This window comes from Bacillus rossius, chromosome 1 (assembly GCF_032445375.1).
Source record: "Bacillus rossius redtenbacheri isolate Brsri chromosome 1, Brsri_v3, whole genome shotgun sequence".
Lineage (NCBI taxonomy): Eukaryota > Metazoa > Arthropoda > Insecta > Phasmatodea > Bacillidae > Bacillus > Bacillus rossius.
The window spans coordinates 319,383,596-319,403,129 of record NC_086330.1 but is presented as its reverse complement, the minus strand read 5'-3'; the positions used below and the strand labels follow the sequence as shown (position 1 = coordinate 319,403,129).

General features: G+C 36.6%; 2 protein-coding genes across 3 annotated transcripts in view; both read right to left on the bottom strand.

Annotated features, from left to right (window-relative positions):
* LOC134527976 (ras-GEF domain-containing family member 1B-like) overlaps positions 1-10,688 on the bottom strand; it is a 65,723-nt gene extending 55,035 nt beyond the window's left edge. Inside the window, exons 1-2 of the mRNA XM_063361099.1 lie at positions 10,458-10,688; positions 2,623-2,766 (exon numbers count right to left, since the gene is read on the bottom strand). Of these exons, the coding sequence (XP_063217169.1) occupies positions 2,623-2,766; positions 10,458-10,688 (375 nt within the window). The remainder of the gene's footprint in view (positions 1-2,622; positions 2,767-10,457) is intronic.
* A 3,015-nt stretch (positions 10,689-13,703) lies between these two features.
* Positions 13,704-19,534, bottom strand: part of LOC134527956 (uncharacterized) — a 1,033,783-nt gene continuing 1,027,952 nt past the window's right edge. Inside the window, exon 7 of one of the 2 annotated variants that reach the window (XM_063361049.1) lies at positions 13,704-13,946. In XM_063361049.1, the coding sequence (XP_063217119.1) occupies positions 13,860-13,946 (87 nt within the window). In that variant the 3' untranslated portion in view covers positions 13,704-13,859. Of the gene's footprint in view, positions 13,947-14,088; positions 14,185-19,534 lie in introns of those variants that run through there. The other variant, XM_063361048.1, reaches the window with a different exon arrangement.

Genomic DNA, 19,534 nt, shown 5'->3' with positions numbered 1-19,534 from the left:
ACGACGAAAGAGAACTAATTATTCCTGAAAAATTCTAGTAAAAAATTTAGCCCAAACTAACGTAGGCAACTAGCTATCAGTTTATAATGTCTAGTATCCTTTAAAAAAACAGGAGAGTTAAAGAACCTAAAACCCTTACCCTGCCCAAAAAATGGTCATATTCATCATCAACCGAGCGACCTTACCATTTGGCTTTGTCGCTGGGGACTATGTACCCCCTCCCTCTTCTACAGTTTATCTGGAAATAAAGGGGTGGGAAGGGTTGTGCCAGGCCCGCGCGCGCGCGCGTGTGTGTGTGTGTGGGGGGGGGGGGGGGGGGGGGGAGAGGGCAGTGTCCGAACCAAAGCTGCAGTCGAGGATTGGAGGGCTGGCATCGTTTATTTCACCAGGGCAATCCAGGGATTATTTTTTCTCTCCCCCGGCAGAGTCGGCGCGGTGTAAAGTATAGCCTCGAGGTTGTAAAAACCGCGGAGTCTATCCCAGCATGAACGATGCGAGGGAGGGGAAGATAGGGGAGGAGCTTCCTACGGGAATATAAGACTCGCCAGAGGGATCTACGTTATCCACCAACGCCATATTCCGTCACATCCTCCATGCGCACCATGCTGAAAGAAAACTGTTCCGTTCCTGCAGTTAGAAACGACACATCGATGAAGACACTAAAAAAATGTTTATACCAACCAGAATTTTTTTTTCCGATTTTTCTTCTATATTTTTTTTTCTAGAGGCCGTAAGGTGATGTTTACCACAAAACGATATCTTTCACATGCTGCCGTCTTCACGAAAACTGATAGTGGGTATAAGAAGATTTCTATATCCACAAGCAAGAACATTTCTTTTTTTCAAGCCATAAATTTACAGAAAGGTGTCGTTGTTTGCAGAAAACCGTAACTCACAACAGTCTACCAATTTAAATATGCATTTATTAGGATCACACTTTGGTTATAGGTAAATGTCACTTAATATTAAAATCAACTTCATACCGATAATGTGTAATCATATGAAGAATCATAAATATGTGTGATGTATCTAGGGCTCCAATCGTAAAAGAAAACCTAATTAGTTAAATAATAATGGAATTTAAACATTTTCTAGCAAAACAACTAAAATACAGGAATTAAAAACAAATACTTAACATTACAAATAATGTGTTCTAACTAGCTTGTGAAGAAACAACGCCATTCATAACAAGTGTCGTATAAAGCTCAGACACTGAGCATTATAGATCAAATAAATCAACCGAGAAGAGAAAACTGGGTTTTGCTGTGTGATGAAAGGACAGGCAGGAGTAAACTACGCGTTTTACTCTGGAGACAATAGCTTACGCGTATTTTCACGAGTTTTAAATAACTCACAACTCCCACTCTTCGCCACTTCCGCAACGCTCGACAAATCGCTGGAATTTCACGGCAGCTCAGTCGCCACGGTACTTAACAATCTGGAAAACAAGCCTCCGCGTTAAAGCTTAACGAAGGGTTCTACGAAATAAAAAATAATAAAATCCCCTTGCGCGCTTTCCCGTGGGATTGTTTCCTGCGGGATCTTCGGATTTCCACTCTAATGCAAAAAACAGAACAGAAGGCCAAAGCAGCTTCACCATCGGATTTAACAAAATTAAGATACACGCGACAAAAAAAAAACATTTGTTACGCACAGCCTCTTGATAAATTGTATGATCACTATATTTAAGCAACACCTTGCAGTATAAATGCGGAGGAAAAAAAACCTATCTTTAAAAAAAGTAGAATATTGTAGCAAAATGAACGATGAAATGTAAAGGTCTACGTATTCAAAAAGTGATACAATTTTATTCAACCCAAACAAAGTGCTCATAATCTGCCCTCAAAAAATCATACAAAATGGTAAAGCAGTGACGTAAAAAAATCTACATCCAGGATTAAATCTGCGTATTTAAAGACGAAATGTACTCGCAAAAAGTCTGTTTTTTTATTCGAACATCAACTAGCACATATTTGAGAAAACAAAACTAAACAGAAACAAGTTATATGATTACCCATAATGAGCACTGTATAACTTACTGAAAGGATAATACAAAGTTCGATTTTTCTGGAGCTACAAATGTTAATAAGATGTATAGAGAATATATGATTATTTTACGAAAAATACACCAAGAATTATTTACGCTACATTAAATTTATTAAAGCAACATATTAAGAAAAATTGCATTATTCGACATACTAAAATTTCTAGTCACCGACGTAACACACGTAACACACAAGGAGATAAAGTATATTCAATGTCAACGAGATATTAGGACAAAACAAGATGTATACCTAATGTTTAATATATATACAGGATGTTCTTATAAAATAAACATGAGAATTTGACATTTATATCATAAAATAATAAGCTATACCTATCATGTTAAAATCCACTATATATTTAGAAATATCTTAAAAAGCAGTTTTTAAGTCACTTCAATAGTCTAACAGAAAACCCTGGAATCAAAAAATTTGGGGAAGATTCGTGGAAACCTGCTTGAAATATATTGTGCGCTTTAGTTTTACAATTCCGCAACAAGGTGCGTATAACCGCGTGTTTCATGAAAGGGAAATGACGATCGAGCAGCGAGCTGGCGGTGCTGGTACCGAAGGCACTCACCGTCTTCTTGAGCCGGGACACGGGCGACATGTTGAGGCCGGCGATGATGGCCATCAGAGAGTTGAAGTTGCCGATGTTGAAGCACTCCCGCGCCGTCTCGATCCAGTACTCGATCACCTTCACCCGCTGCTTCTTCTTCACGTGCTGCACAGCCAACAACACACTTCAGTAAATGAGGCCGGGAAAATACCCCAAAGTAAAGAGCCTTGGTAAAATCCCTCCCCCCCCCCCCAAAGCTCAGGTAAAAGAGCCCTAATTAAAGAGCCTAAGGGGAAAAATCCTAGAAAAAAGAGCTCAAATTAAAAAGTCCAGGAAAAGTCAACCTGGATATCAGCCCAAAAATAATATTAGGGAAAATTGCCTGAATTAAAGACACGAGAAAAGAGAACAGTAAAAAGTGTCCAGAAATTAAAACCAAGAAAAATATCCGAGGAAAAGAGCTAAGTGAGATAAAGAACCAAATAAATAAAGCCCAGGAATAAGAGCCCAGATAAAAAGAGTGCCGGTTAAAAAGAAACAAAGGTCAAGATTCCAGGAAAAAAGAGCGCAAGGAAAAGAGCTACGATAAACAGGTCCGTGGAAGTAAGACCCGAGAAATAACTGGAAAAGCACCCAGGTAAAAGCGCTACCTGCGTAACACCAGAATAATAAAACTGTTTGCACAATAATTTCTTCTGTGTGAGCTCAAGCCAATAGATTTACACTTCGTACGCGCGTCAATATTTATATATTTTTTTCAAATAAAAGTTTAAAAACATTGCTCAATATCTAAATTATGTTCAACACTTTTATCTCCGAGGGTAATTTTTATTGTTCAAAATATATTAGTATGGGAAACTGTTATAATGTATGCAGTTAATTAAAAACTTTAACGCCGTGATAAATATGCTTTAAAACCTCGAAATTTTAATTACTATAGATACTAATTAGTTTATACACAGATTAAAATAAAACAATTTAACTAATTAATCAACAGATTAAAAAGTTTTATTAAAGCAGCATCACAAGAAAACACAACATTACAAAAAAAATAGCCAGTCATGGGGACTGTCAACAGAAATGAAAACTTAGTCATAAATAACTTCAAAAAGGACTCGAGTATTGGTATTAAGATGATTATTTATGAATAATAATTATTATTCATAAATTATAAACATATAATAAAATAATTCAATGTGACTCAAATACAAAAAAAATAATAATAGACGAAAAATTGTACCACTCGGGATCCAAACATAGTAACTAACGCTCGCCAGTCTAATGCGCTATCCACAAAGCTACGCAGCCGATTTCTCTGCATTTTACTAGTAGTTGTACACCACAACTCTACAAATGACAATGCATTATGTCGAATATTTAAGAGAGAAGGAATAAAATGTCATGATTATTATGTACGTAGTTTGCAAATTAATAAAAGTTGGACTCTATCTTATTGGCTATAAAATATATCCTTTATTTATTTTCTTGTTTAAATTTTGGGAAGATTATTGTAAAAAATTGGTTTTAAATTAAGAAAATTGAAATTTTTGATTTCTATTTTATCGGGCGAGGGCTTCAGAATATTTCATACAGATTTTCTCTGTTCTATATAGCTCGATTTCTATTAATATCAGTGTGATGTCAGCATGATATCATTTATCATTACATCATTTTATGGTCACAACAGATGTCAGTGGTATGTCAAAATTACGTAAAAATTCATTACCTATCTATGATTACCAGTGATGTCAGACCTAGGTCACGTGTTCACTGGGCAATGCACAGTATACGCACATTAAACTTTTCACGTGGTCAATTTAACTTCACTTACTGCTACTACAGCATGTCGGTGACGCGAACTCACAAGATTTTACCCATCCAAAAAGAGTGCAACACGCACATGATACAGTCGAGTATATACAATGTAGTGTATATATGGGTATACATGTACACAGGCCGCTGCGCGTCGCCAGTCTGGCGTAACACGTCACGAGCATGTCGATGACGCGAACCCATAAGTTCTGCCGCTACCAAAAATCGGTCAACGCGGCTAAAGAAGTTTTCACTTCAAAAATTGACGTGTCCTGACGTTAACAACCAAACGTTTAGAAAACTTAATTACATCTTCCTGTTTGTCTCAAGTTGAAGTTTGTCAAGCTTTCAACAAATGGACAGATAATGATCACCCGAATGTCTGCAAGTACCTTGGTTAATACACTGTTGACTTACAGACGGAAGAAACGGGCTAGTGTGAATCCAGCTTGAAGCGCTATCTTAAAGTGGCCGCCTGGATGGAATAACTTTGAACTTTGCCCAGGTCTACAAGCGCAAAGGAACTAAGTGCGACACTACCTTGCAGACCAGATACATCATCGCTTCTACGCGACTAGTACTGAACTAACGCGCAATATTTTTGTCGGCAATACAAATCACGGAATATTAAGTGGCATGATCATTGCTGTAAAAAAATTATTAGATTACAAATACAAATGTTTAGTAATTTTACATTTATTTCATGTTTTTTTTTAAAAAAAAAAACTACAGTTTGTGTTACTTTTACAAATTTTATTAGGGACCAAACTATATTTCACTAAACGCCTTTGTTCAAATGTACGAATGAACATATTTAATTACAGTAATTTAAGAGTTCAAACACACTGAAGTATTTACAAAAGCACATTATATTAATCATAACTGTAAATATAACACTTGTGTATTTATAAAATCTCACAACATTTTCATTTGCTTACTGTGTATATAGCAACTTGTCGTTATGCAAGTAGGCCTAGTATCGTCGTCACTACTTAACTTATTACTTTGCTCGATGCTAGAACTATCAATACGTAAAACTGGCAATTAAGAAATTGTGAGTTCAAACTCTGCCTGTTCACTCAGGTAGTATAAGTGTTTCTTTGATTGAAAAAAAAAATAGTGATAATTTTATATTGTTTTAAGGTATTGTCGGAGATAAACAGGCAAAAAAAAAAACTTTGTACAAAATTCTGTTGTTTTAACTCATACTATGCTCTGTACTTTTTGCAGTTAATTAACTAGTGATTGTGGAAAACAAAAACGTCCCTTGCTTATGTAAATTTATAGACCACGAAGTAAAGTACTCCAGCAGCTTTAGCACATTTTCAAAATCACAGCAATTTGACATTTACATTTTTATTTAAATAAAATTTAAAAATCATTAACATATGTTGGTGTAAAAATACACTAACATTCGTGGAAACACTGCTGCAACATATAGTTGTGTAAAATTACACAATTTCTTACGTTAAATTTTATTTTAGCATATTAAAGTTTGACGTATGACGAATACTGTAGTATTATTTCTTATCTAAAATATCCACAGTAAAAACATCAAGTTTAATCATTTACGTGTAAAATAATTTCCAGACGAAAGAAAATATTGTTTTGTAAAAGGGTGCTAAATGCTACAAGTAATCAACCACTTTACAAGCACCGAAAGTAGTTTCTACAAGAAACGTTTTCTTAGTAAATACGCACGGTATTTAGCATTTTTGTCATGAGAATAATTTTGGATTTACGTCATTGATAAACAAAACTCTCATAGGAATGAAATTATAGACAGCTTCTCAGTGTGTCATAAGCTATGTTGATAGAAAATCTATATAAAAAAATTAAAAAAACGAATTTTACTATTTTTTTTGGTGCTTACGGAACCTTTTGATGAATATACACTGGTTCTTGTCAGACCTCGTATTTCATATTTAATGACTTCTTTTGATTAGTAAGGCTTTTCTAATAGCTGCTAGTTTTTTTTAACTTTTAAATAAATGCTGTAAATCTTGAATGAGGTATTTTATTATTAAGCTATATATCGCAACGCTCTGTGGTAGAAATAGAGGATTGACACTGTAGGTACAGTGGTTCACACACATTATTTGTGATAATGTTTTTCGATTTGAAACCTATCCGTCAGCCATATTCGCACCGCATGTGGAAAATCTGAAATGCTTATTAACTCGTACCACGGGCGAAAATGTAGTTTGAATCAATAAATTGGTGATTAAGTAATTTTAAACAAATATAAACCTGATATTATGAATTAAATCCTAATTTTAAATATACCAAATTTAATTAACAACCATATACTATTTTATGCATATCAACCATAGCGCTGAGACGATAAAATACTTTTATTTTGGCGATAAAATACTGCTTTCAAATTAAGGTATTAATTGGAAATTACCATTTTCAATTTTCATGAAAAAAATTTAATCAAACATTTCGTACATCAGTTTGCCATCTCGCGGAAATTTATGCCATATGTTTCTCACTTGCAAAAAAAACCGCGTCGTATTCGCTGGTTGTAGTTCAAGCACTCTCTAAATTGACCGAAGCCAATAATATAAAAAGGTAAAGAAAAATAAAATTCTGTATGATTCGATGGAATCTTAATTTACCGATGTTAAACGATGCTTAAGTGTAACACAAGAATCAGAAGAAAATTAGACGCCGATGTGAATAAAATACCACATATAATGCGAGAAATTTCAGTAATAGAAACATTTTAACGTTTTTAACCATAGGTATTTCGAACTATTTTTTTTTTTCGGTACACCAGAGTAGGAAATCACACATGCACTTCACGAACCACCGCTTCAGAGAACTCGAAACTTGAAGATTTACCCTCGAAAAGTCGTGTCGCTCAGCGAGTCTCGACTGGAAGTTTATAGACACGAGCGAATGAACCTACTACTGTGGAAAATACGCTACAACTGAAACTCGGAAGAAAATGAACGAGGGGCGAAGCGAGTCAGAACTCTGAAGCTAAGCACTGCCGCGGAACCCAAGAAACAAGAAGCAGCTGCGACAACTTGGTAACTTGCGCGCAGTAACCAGCTGGCGGTTCTCACACACGGCCGCTACTTGGCTGGATTTCATTTTATACTCCAAGTGACGAATTAAAAAAAAAAAAAAGCGAATTAAATTTTTTTGTTTCTAAACTTTTTTATAACGCAACTTAATTTAGAGTCTTCGGAATGCATTAATCTAAGAAAAAAATTTAAATATAAAAAGACTGAGATATATGATTACTGGAGTGGGGGGAAACGAACATATAAAAGTAAAAAAGAAGAAGTTTTTAAAGAACGTTTTATACGTCGTTAAGCTTTAAAAAAATTTCAATTTATGAGATAAGGCAACATAATATCAGTTTTTGAATGTCTTTTTTGCAAAGTTTGGCAAAGCTTTTTAATTGAAAATTGTGGTGTATTTATTTCACGCAAAGATAAATGACTTGGTGATAAAAAACTGGTTTTTAGGTTCTAACGTGTTACATGCACTAATACAGCTCATTACCCTATGAAAATAACGTGAATTGAAATTTGATGACGAGGCTTACAGCTTTCTCGGTCGCTAAGTAGAAAACGACAACATCCTGGCACATCATATATCACATTTTTTTAAGCTTACATAGTTGGCAGATGATGAACATAGGATAAAACGTTAAAAAATTATTTATAATGTTGTATTCTCATTAGAGAATTTTGCCTCACTGCCGTGAAAATTTAAAGAAAACATAAATTATTTTACATGGGGTACGTTAGATTTTTAATCTCAAAATTTATAATATAGACAGTTGTATACAATAAACATTAATTGACTTATTACACATAGTATATTGGACAGTGTATTTTTTATGCTGGTTGTTGCAGACGATACTTTAGGAATGGATAACAAAAAAAATATATAAACACACAGAAAACAAGACTATATTAGCTGATATCAAAGGTTACATGGTTCGACAATATAGAGCATTCTGTGGGATGAATTTAGTCGTAAACAAAGACAGCACAGACTAACACGGAAGAATGACAACCCACGAGGATACAGTTGTAACTAGAACAACAAATATATAAAAAGACGAACCCAAAGTTTAAACTAAACTGATAATCCAAACGACACAACGACAGTACGGGCGAAAGCATTAGTATTTTAATGAAAAAAATAAATAAATTACGAAGTTTCGGAAACTGTAATCTGCTGCCGTCATCAGGTACAAAGTAATTAGATCTATGAAAAAACATGTCCCGTCATTGCAACCGTTTTGTCACAGAACGCCTAACGACCGCAGTTTTAGGTCGTCGTTGTCTCTTACAGAACATCTGTCTGTTTTTATCATTAGGTTCGTCCCTGCGGTAGCAGAAGTTTGCTTTCGCAGTGTGCAAACCAGAAAAAGCAAAAAAGTCTCTCACGTAATGGAGTTGATTGGTTGAAATGTCACTTTGGCAAGCTCAGACAAGAAAATTTTTCAGCATTTTGTTTGCGAAGATTGTTTGAAAACTAAATAAAATAAATCTAAGCAGCTATGGATGAAAAATCTAAGTCAAAACATATATTATACAGGCTTTCAAATAAAATGTGCAAAGTTCTGTTTTACTAACAGGGCTTAAAGTATATTTACTAGCGTGTTTTTGAATAACTGTTTGTAAAAGATGCAAAACATATCTTTTGACAGGATATTTACTGTATATTATAAATATCATTATCTAAATAACACAATAAAGCCAGGTATGTGCCACACTTACAAAAATTAAAGAAAACTTTAATTCAGTTAATATTTGACATGTTCACTGGCGCCAAGAACAATTCCAATTATTGTTGCAGAAGTTAATTTTTCTGATAAAATAGAAAATTCACTTAGGTACTTATTTCCGACATGTCTCATTGATTTAGGTCTCCTCAAACTCTCGACCTAGCCGGGCGCTCTCCAGTAACATGCTGAGATTGGAAATGGCGAATCTATTTCCCGGTTCTAGGAACCCATGTTAGACTCTGGTACCAGTGTCTGGCATGTAAAAGACCCATCTTTCTCCTAACCAGGATTATGCCCTAACGGGATTACCTGCCTGGGGGAGTATTGATGCAAATTTGAGGTGTGAACTTAATGTACATGTCTCATTGATTTAATACATTGGAAACCTAACTGACTGTTAACTTCAAACAACTACAAAAAAGGCAAGGTTCAAAGGTTCATCTGATTTGATAAAGTACTGTGTTGCTTTGGCGGCTCTGAATGTTGATCACCTAGAACTCATGCTCAATGATATGTAAATGATAAAGTAAAAAATATATTTTACAGCCAGATAAAAATTATCATATAATTAAATTTTTTTTTATTAAACTGCAGCTAGGAGATAGCACCTGCCTAATAATTGATTAAGAACAACCATCAGCGTAATTCTAAATAATAACTGTGTAGGACAGAGAAAATAACTGTATATCATTTAGTAAACTAAATTTTGATAAAAATAAATTTCTAAAATAATTAGTAGCAGAGTTTTCACAAGTTATTTTATGAAATTTTCTGATTTGTTAGTCAAATTTGAATGAAACACAAACCATAAATAAAAGGGGAATGACATTAAAAATTAACATGTTTAAGCTGGGATTCAAACCAGCTATCCCAGGACGAAAGTTTAAATGGGCAGTCTCAAAAACACTGTTGCCATCTTTGTCAATGGACTACGTGAAATATTTATTAAGTTGTTACGATGAAAAAAATTTCTGGCATGTTATTGGAGATAACAAAAAAGCATTTTTTGTTTCAAAATTTATAAATAAAAAAAACGTAAAACTTCGCAGCAATCAACAATAAATTTATGTTCATAAAAACCCAGAGGGTTCAAGCAAAGGAGAAAATCAGTCATTTGAACCTGTTTCACCATCCTGAGACCAGAATTACATGGTTTACCAAAAACCCGATAGGACATTTCTACCTTCTTATAAAAATATACGGGAAATTATACAATTACACAGTCAATACAAAATATAAAGCCTAAATAATAACCAATCTATAAAAAAGGTTATCCCCGGATGCATACCTTGCAAGCTTCCGTGGCCACGAAGTAACTGAGCCTGTTAAACCACTGCACGTAGGACTCGAGATTGCGCGTCTTCTTCATGTCCTTGAAGGAAGTCTCCAGGTGCGGGTTCTCCTTGGCAAACGCCTGCACGAACTCCTCGGGCCCGATGTAGGAAAGCCGCTCTAGCTCGACGTGCGTCAGCTGCTGGGCGAGCAGCGCCGGGCTGGGGCACAGCTCCGTCACGTCCATCTGCGACAGTGTTCTCGAGGATCACACATGCACTATACTACCGACTGCCGCTCTAAAGATAATATAACAACTGAGTTAATTTGGCGAGCTTACCCTCGAATCAAGGAAGTACTGTTACATCTGTATAATTTATGCTTATCTTCAGGAACATTTCCAAAAATATGGAAGGAAGGAGTTCTCAAAATCATATACAAGGGAAATGCTAAGGACCCGAAATTAACTAAGTCATACCGGCCTTTAACTATGCTGCCTAACATGGGAAAAATTTATGAGCGGCTCATTAATGCAAGACTAACAGCTTATTTGGAAGTAATACAGGGAATAGATAAACAGCAGTATGGCTTCAGAAGAGGGTATAGTACAGAAAAAGCGCTATACGATGTAAATCAATATATTAAAAACCTACAAGAAAAATATGTGCTTGGAGTGACGATAGATATAGCAGGAGCATTCGACCACGCTTGGTGGCCTCAAGTATTATGGCGCTTAAAGAATCTTAACACACCTAAGAACCTGTATGCCGCCATAAGGGGCTTTCTGCAAGATAGAAAGTGTGAATGTCGATTGGGCCACATAGTTGTGGAAAAGAAGCTCTCCATGGGCTGTCCTCAGGGTTCAGTCCTTGGTCCGCTACTATGGAATATAATATTTGATGAGCTTCTGAAAATTGAGTTACCAGTAAATAACATTATATATGGCTATGCAGATGATGGCTTGCTCATTATACCCGCTACTTCACGCTACGAATTAGAGCAGACAGCAGAAATTATTCTACGCTCTATCAACACCTGGGCAAGCAGTGTCCGACTTCTTATATCATCTGAAAAAACTGAAGGCGTATTACTAAAGGGAAAATTACATAAAGACAGACCACCTTTAATAAGATTTCAAGAACGAATAGTGAAGATAAAACAAAAAGTTAAGTATCTAGGGGTACAAATCACAACGGGAACAGGATACCAAGAACACATACAAGAAGCATCACAAAAGGCCCTACTGTTAATGCAAAAAATAAGGAGTCATAAACCTACAAATGTAGGATTGAGCACTAATACTATGACAACACTGTACAATGGAGTATACCTGGGCATACTTACCTATGCTTGCTCAGTCTGGTATGAACTACTACGCAATTCACATGTAAGAAGAAGGTTAAACTCATCCCAACGAACAGCTCTAATTGCTGTAACAAAAAGCTACAGAACTACGTCTTTAGAAGCACTGCAGGTTATCGCTGGAGCCTTACCTATAGACCTACTAATACAAGAAAGAGCAAAAGTTGTGATATTAAAGATGAACAAGGAATACACTGCTTCAAAATATCGCAGAATTCACATAGAAAATATTGAAATCTGGCAAGAAAGGTGGCGAAACTCTGACAAGGGAAGGCATACACACAATATATTCCCTTCAATAGAAGAACGGATGAAATTTTCATGGATAAGTACTGACCACTACACTTCACAATTCCTAACAGGTCACGGGAATTTTAAACACAAATTAAACTCTTTTAACTTAGTGGAAAGCCCTATGTGCCCTGTGTGCATGGAAGAAGACACAGTAGAGCATGTTCTAAATGATTGCGTTAAAATAGAAGACATACGAAACAAGTACACAAGGAAGATGGCTATGGAGGATGTTGATATTAAGGATATTAATCAAATTGTGAGAGATAAGAAGACTTATGACATATGGAGAAATTACACCTTTGAAGTATCCAAGAGACTGGAGCGTTTCGATAGTTGGATGCACGAACAATCTCTGATGGAAGATCTGCTTTCCGATACGGAATAACTTACTACAGAAAAATAAAATAACTCTTTGAATCTCCTACACAAGTTTCTTTGGCTGTTCTTCTTGTGTATAGTGTAATCGAACAGCCGGAATATTATATCAAATTAGATAAATGAACTGAAAAGAATTAATTAAGAATAAGAGAATTAAAAATATACACCAGATCTCTCTTTGAAAATAAGAATAAGAATTATGACAGAATAACGCCCTGGAAACCTGTATAAGCAAGCTAAAAGGATATGAATTATTATATAATATAAACTGTATTATATTATATAATATATATATATATGTGTGTTAAAAATATAATCATGTGTGCAATAAATATAAATAAACTACTCTTGCAAACCTTATAAAAAGGATTATATCCAGAGTAGTCTTTAAGTAAACATACATAATCTATAATATGATTATTTTCTATAAAGCTACAAGATAATCTGCCGCTCTAGCTCGACGTGCGTCAGCTGCTGGGCGAGCAGCGCCGGGCTGGGGCACAGCTCCGTCACGTCCATCTGCGACAGTGTTCTCGAGGATCACACATGCACTATACTACAGACTGCCGCTCTAGCTCGATGTGCGTCAGCTGCTGGGCGAGCAGCGCCGGGCTGGGGCACAGCTCCGTCACGTCCATCTGCGACAGTGTTCTCGAGGATCACACATGCACTATACTACCGACTGCCGCTCTAGCTCGACGTGCGTCAGCTGCTGGGCGAGCAGCGCCGGGCTGGGGCACAGCTCCGTCACGTCCATCTGTGACAGTGTTCTCGAGGATCACACATGCACTATACTACCGACTGCCGCTCTAGCTCGACGTGCGTCAGCTGCTGGGCGAGCAGCGCCGGGCTGGGGCACAGCTCCGTCACGTCCATCTGCGACAGTGTTCTCGAGGATCACACATGCACTATACTACCGACTGCCGCTCTAGCTCGACGTGCGTCAGCTGCTGGGCGAGCAGCGCCGGGCTGGGGCACAGCTCCGTCACGTCCATCTGCGACAGTGTTCTCGAGGATCACACATGCACTATACTACCGACTGCCGCTCTAGCTCGACGTGCGTCAGCTGCTGGGCGAGCAGCGCCGGGCTGGGGCACAGCTCCGTCACGTCCATCTGCAACAGTGTTCTCGAGGATCACACATGCACTATACTACCGACTGCCGCTCTAGCTCGACGTGCGGCAGCTGCTGGGCGAGCAGCACCGGGCTGGGGCACGGCTCCGTCACGTCCATCTGCGACAGTGTTCTCGAGGATCACACATGCACTATACTACCGACTGCCGCTCTAGCTCGACGTGCGGCAGCTGCTGGGCGAGCAGCACCGGGCTGGGGCACGGCTCCGTCACGTCCATCTGCGACAGTGTTCTCGAGGATCACACATGCACTATACTACCGACTGCCGCTCTAGCTCGACGTGCGTCAGCTGCTGGGCGAGCAGCGCCGGGCTGGGGCACAGCTCCGTCACGTCCATCTGCGACAGTGTTCTCGAGGATCACACATGCACTATACTGCAGACTGCCGCTCTAGCTCGACGTGCGGCAGCTGCTGGGCGAGCAGCGCCGGGCTGGGGCACAGCTCCGTCACGTCCATCTGCGACAGTGTTCTCGAGGATCACACATGCACTATACTACCGACTGCCGCTCTAGCTCGACGTGCGGCAGCTGCTGGGCGAGCAGCGCCGGGCTGGGGCACAGCTCCGTCACGTCCATCTGCAACAGTGTTCTCGAGGATCACCAATGCACTATACATACTACCGACTACCACTTCAGCAAGCCTGCAGTGCTGCAGAGCTTGTTTAGCTTGGGACTTCACTTATAAAATATAGTAAATCGCATGAATGCTTTGTGAAGATTTACGGATCACGTTATCCATCACACAAAGCCTTCGTGAAGCTGCAGGCCTGTATTGAAACGAGTGATCGTTGGAGCTTCGGGCTCTTTTTTTCTTTTGGGGAGAAGGAAAGGTAACCTAGTAAAATCAGTAATTGTGCAGTAAACTTTGTCGACCGCGTGATAGGCTTACGACACTTCAGCTAATCGACCACAGTGACACAGCTGAACCCAAGATGTGCTGAATATAAGGATTGCAACTTTAAGCTTCAGGCGAACAATGGTCACATACCTGTCGTTTAGTCATAGAATCTTTAATCCTAGTAACCTACAGCAATAGCGTTATTAAATCTATATATAAGTAGTTAACCACTATTCATTTAAAATGAATTTTGAATGTTAGTATCCTACAAAATAAATTAATTAAAATAGAAACAACCGATTAATATGCCTTCAATAATAGGTAAACAAGGATAGTGAGCTATTCAAAATTTGGTCGGGCATCTTGTGATTTAAATTTTTCCAAATAACCTTAAGGTTGTCTTGTCGTACACTTTACTTTAAGGGTAACCATTTAACACATTTCGCTTTACTCCTGGGTTTTTACCAACACTAAAAGGATTTTCTGTAACTGAGTATGTGTCGTCGGTACCGCCATGTGACGAACAAGACTGGAACTGTGGTTTCTCAAGCCCAACTTCCAGCATCGTCTAAGAGTGGTGAGCACCGAGAAGGTTTCATGTGCTTCGGATCCCACTCTTCACGAACAGTCAATGCTAATACTAAAATAACCATTTAAATTTAATTGCTGGAATTTATGTGACCCGATGTTCACAACAATTTTTGTTTAATAGTTATGTTAACAACGTTTTAAAACGATAAAAACGTAATTCATGAAAGCCTAAAGAAAATGCGAGGTAGTCTTCCGGTACTCGTCAGTGATGTATAACATCTAACCTCGGTAACGAGCAAATTAAGGTGTTTTCATGTTGCAAATACGCTTATAATACGAAAATCGGACTCAAAATTTAATGTAGATAACTTCAAAATAATTCCGAGCGTGATAAATATATACGCAACCGTTGTTATACATTTCTGTGTCAAGCGACTTCTGTTCCATTCACGAAATTACTCCAACCAAATGCCGTATACAGAGAACTAAGATGTTGGTCATAGAAAAATAAAGTAGGCGAATTATTAAACGCTGAATGTAGTTTATGACGAAGAATGAAAGCCTTCAATCCTTTTCCGTTTCTCATTCGTGCCATCGTAGAACAACATACTTGGTAATTAGCGCCCGCCACCAATAGCCTTCAAATAATTAAACTACGCTGTGCGAAGCTGACCGCTTGCGTGCACACACGAGGTGAAGTATATTCCATTACGTGACCGTTAATTCTCGGACGTGGGCGCGTGAAAGGCTGCGAATGGCAAACGCAGGACGTGAGGGTCAACAACAAACAAGCGAGGAGTGTTCCCGCTATTCTTCAAGCAAAATAAACCAAATTCCAACTTCAAGCGGAGCCTCACGTTCATGCACGAATGCTAACAACCAAGGTTATTTGTTTACTCATATAATGAGAACATTTTATGTAAATAACCGGAAAGTTCCATGTTGACATGCAACGATGGAAAACTCTCCGCAATTGTTTTCTTAGCGAGATTGTTATGAAAATAAAATTGATTTTTTTTTTTTTTGGCTTTACTTCTGTCTAGCAAAGTAAACATTTGTATAGCCTACTCAAAACCAAACTAGGAAAAAGAAAATTACATTGAAGTCCTCGAGACCATTCTGATATTACATTGTGGTTTTATGTATGCCTGATGTGGTTAAAACTGCTTTTTCCAGGGAAACCGTTCAGAACTCATCCCTGTACTTAAATGCCACGACACGTTCACAAATATTCATTTATAATGGAACATGACTAGTGTCCATTTATGAAGTTCATCACATTCATATATATATATTTTTTCCCTTTAGTTCACGTTGAAAGGTCTTCATACAAACAGACAATAAAGCATAAATAATAATTTTATATTTAACTTAAAATTTTTCTCAAAATAATTTACAGGAATTTTTGATAATAAAAACCAAGTAAATAATTTAATATATAGTCAAAAATTCTAGATGTATATCACCTTGTTACAGATACCTACACTATTTTAAGATTTTTAAATACAATCGCATTATTATTTGAAATGCATAATACGAGTATTAAACTTTTTATCGTATGTGTCAGTAAATTGTAGTTGTGTTTAGTATTAATAAAACAAAACTCAAGAAATTTTCACCCCTCATTCTCTGTTCCTTAAAAGGTGCCTATGTGAACATTCAGAGTTTTTTCTATAGTAAACACGGCGAAATCCTTAACAATTAAACCGAAATGATCCCATTTTTACTACATTAGGTGTAAAAACCAAATTTTTTGCACAAAACTTACATTTATAATAAATATACAATATACATATTAAGTGGATTTCATATAATTTTTGCTTTCTAAAACAATACTCACTTTTGTTACAACAAAACAGGTTGTTTCAGAAAACAATATCATAAATTCCTTTAAATATATAAGTTTACATTATTTTCTCATGTATAACTAAACCATATTTACAACTTCGTGCCCTTAACGGGGAAAAAAATTCGGAAACTATTAATATTATATCTGTTTAGTATTTTTATAAATCATACTGAATACTTTAACTTACGCCAGATAAGTTTAGATGATATTTATTTTAAAAATAAAAAATAAACTAAAGCCTTTTCGCCCCCTTTGAAGTGAAAATAAACAGACATTGTAAAAACACGCTATAAACTTATTATAGGTTATTTTCGCTTAGTTTATAATCGCTTGCTTTGTTTGTTACAGATAAATATTTTATTTTGAGAAAAACTTAGCTTACACTCATTTGCACCATCTCTGTAGTTTGGAATAACTTAAAAAAACAAAAAAAAAAACATTACGTAACTCATTTAAATTATCTGTGCTCAGTTTCTTACATACTACTTGAACTGTTTCAGAGATTTCATTTCTTATTATAAAACCAAAATTTTCCGTTTTTAACGCTCTATGTGAAAGAATTCCAGAGTAAAAAATTTGTAAATTATTCATGTTTGTTTTCGTTACTCTTGCTTATTTTTTTGTTTCTGAGATAAGTATTATTATTATAGGAAATTAATTTACACACTTTTTACCCCCTTTGCGGTAGAATTTCGGTAAAAGATAATAAATGATACGTTACCCATTATGTATGTTATTAATGCTCAGCGTCTTACCTCTCTCTCACTTAGTTTTAATTTTTTACCGTAATACCTAACTTACCCTTTTTTCACCCTCTTTGCGGAAAATCTCGAGAAAATATCAAAACATGCAAGGTAACTTAGTATATGCTTTATTCTTGCTCAGTTGCTTACTCCTCGCTTATTTTGCTTCTTGGTATGTTTTTTTTAAATAATAAAACAAAACTTATCCCTTTTTACCACTTTAATGATCAAATTTCGAAAAAAAACTAAAAAATTAAAGTCTATATTCTTGACGTTTAATCTGAGTTTCTAACCTCCAATTCGATCAGATTATGAAATAATGTATTCATTTTATTATTAAAATTAATCTTACCCCTTTTACACATGATAGGTTTGGAATTTAGCATAATTTTTAAGGAAAAAAGAATTTAGTAGTTTGGTTTGTTTATTATTTATACTACATATTTTTTTTCGATTTATTTCAGAGAGATGATTAATTATTTTCAAACCACACTTGAAGGGGCGGAATTTTTCAATTACATCAGGCTTAGTGTTTATGGTTTGCTAAAACTCTAACAATAAAGTTTTCTCAAAATCAGTTTAGTAGTGATTCCGGAATAAAAATACAGAAAAAAACATACAAACAGACAAAAATTTAAAAACTATGTTTTAGAGTTCTGTATAATATAAATAGCCGTTTAGAAATTATTTTTTCATAATTTTATCCGATGTACAGACTTTCCACCCTGAATAGTATTATTACTTATAACGAAAAACCAAAATACATATAAAACGCTAATTAGTTTTTTGAGAATATTCTGTGTGTAAAAAACTATTTATATTCTATGCTTAAAATGATAGGCCTATATGAAAAGCATAAGAAAAACAAAAAAGTTAAAATTTTAGTGTTTCACACTGTTAGAGAACACAGTAAATTTACGGACTTTTCATCGAAATAAACGAAGGTTCTTCGAAGTTCTAGATAACGGTATCTTCGTAGAAACTACACGTGATTTCGACTTATATGTTCAGTTGTTAACAGGGCGAATATGGCCGTCGAAGGCCAAATAGAGTTTTTCTAGAGCTTAAATCAATTTTTGAGGATACGTTTGTAACTCAAAATGATTCCATCGAGTTCATGCAGAAAATATATAATTAACGTTCTCTAGATAGTTTCTGATCAAAAATCTTCGTCAATTTACGATTAAAGATTGAAACAGTGCACAGGGGAAGTGACGTGTTTCTACTTCAAATTTAAATGAAGACTAGGCTTGTATTTTTCTTGGTTTTGATTGGACATTTAAATTGGACGAGGGGTTCTACAGCTACTCAGAAATCACACACACCACGCCGGCGTGCACAAGGTCACCTTGAAACCGCACGGAAATCCAGCGAGAATGCACTTCGAAACACGGCGATAGCTTTAGGACTTTACATTTGCAGGAGTTTTCGCAGTCAACATTTGGCGTGTGCTTAGCATGAAATTGCATATTGCATAACTCTGCGTAGCTTATTATAAAGGAATAGTTATTTTTAAAAGTGCTCAATTAACCCGTAACCATTCCCGTGTGTGCCATGACCACGGGGAAATGGAAGGGGGGGGGGAAGTCCAGAAGCGACGTCATGCCAGCAGAGAGCCGCCCCGTTAATAATTCACGCGCGCGCATTATGGTCCGTTACCGCCGGTTTAACATTTGCATTACGTCTTATCATTTATTACTGCAGGATGTTTCCGGACTTCCCCCCCCCCCCCTCACCCGACCCGTGGATGGGAGAAGGGGAATTCGGTAAAGGCCCTTCACTTCGCGTGAATGCAAGTCCCAACCCTCTCCTCCCCCAGAGCTCTTCCCCCATACGCACGCAATCACACCCCTGGTGCCGGATCGCCCGTTGTTACGTACTCACAAGGACCGTTACAGTTAGACATTACAGAATATATTCAAAAATGTATTCTTCGTAATTACAGATATCTATTTTTTTGATTAG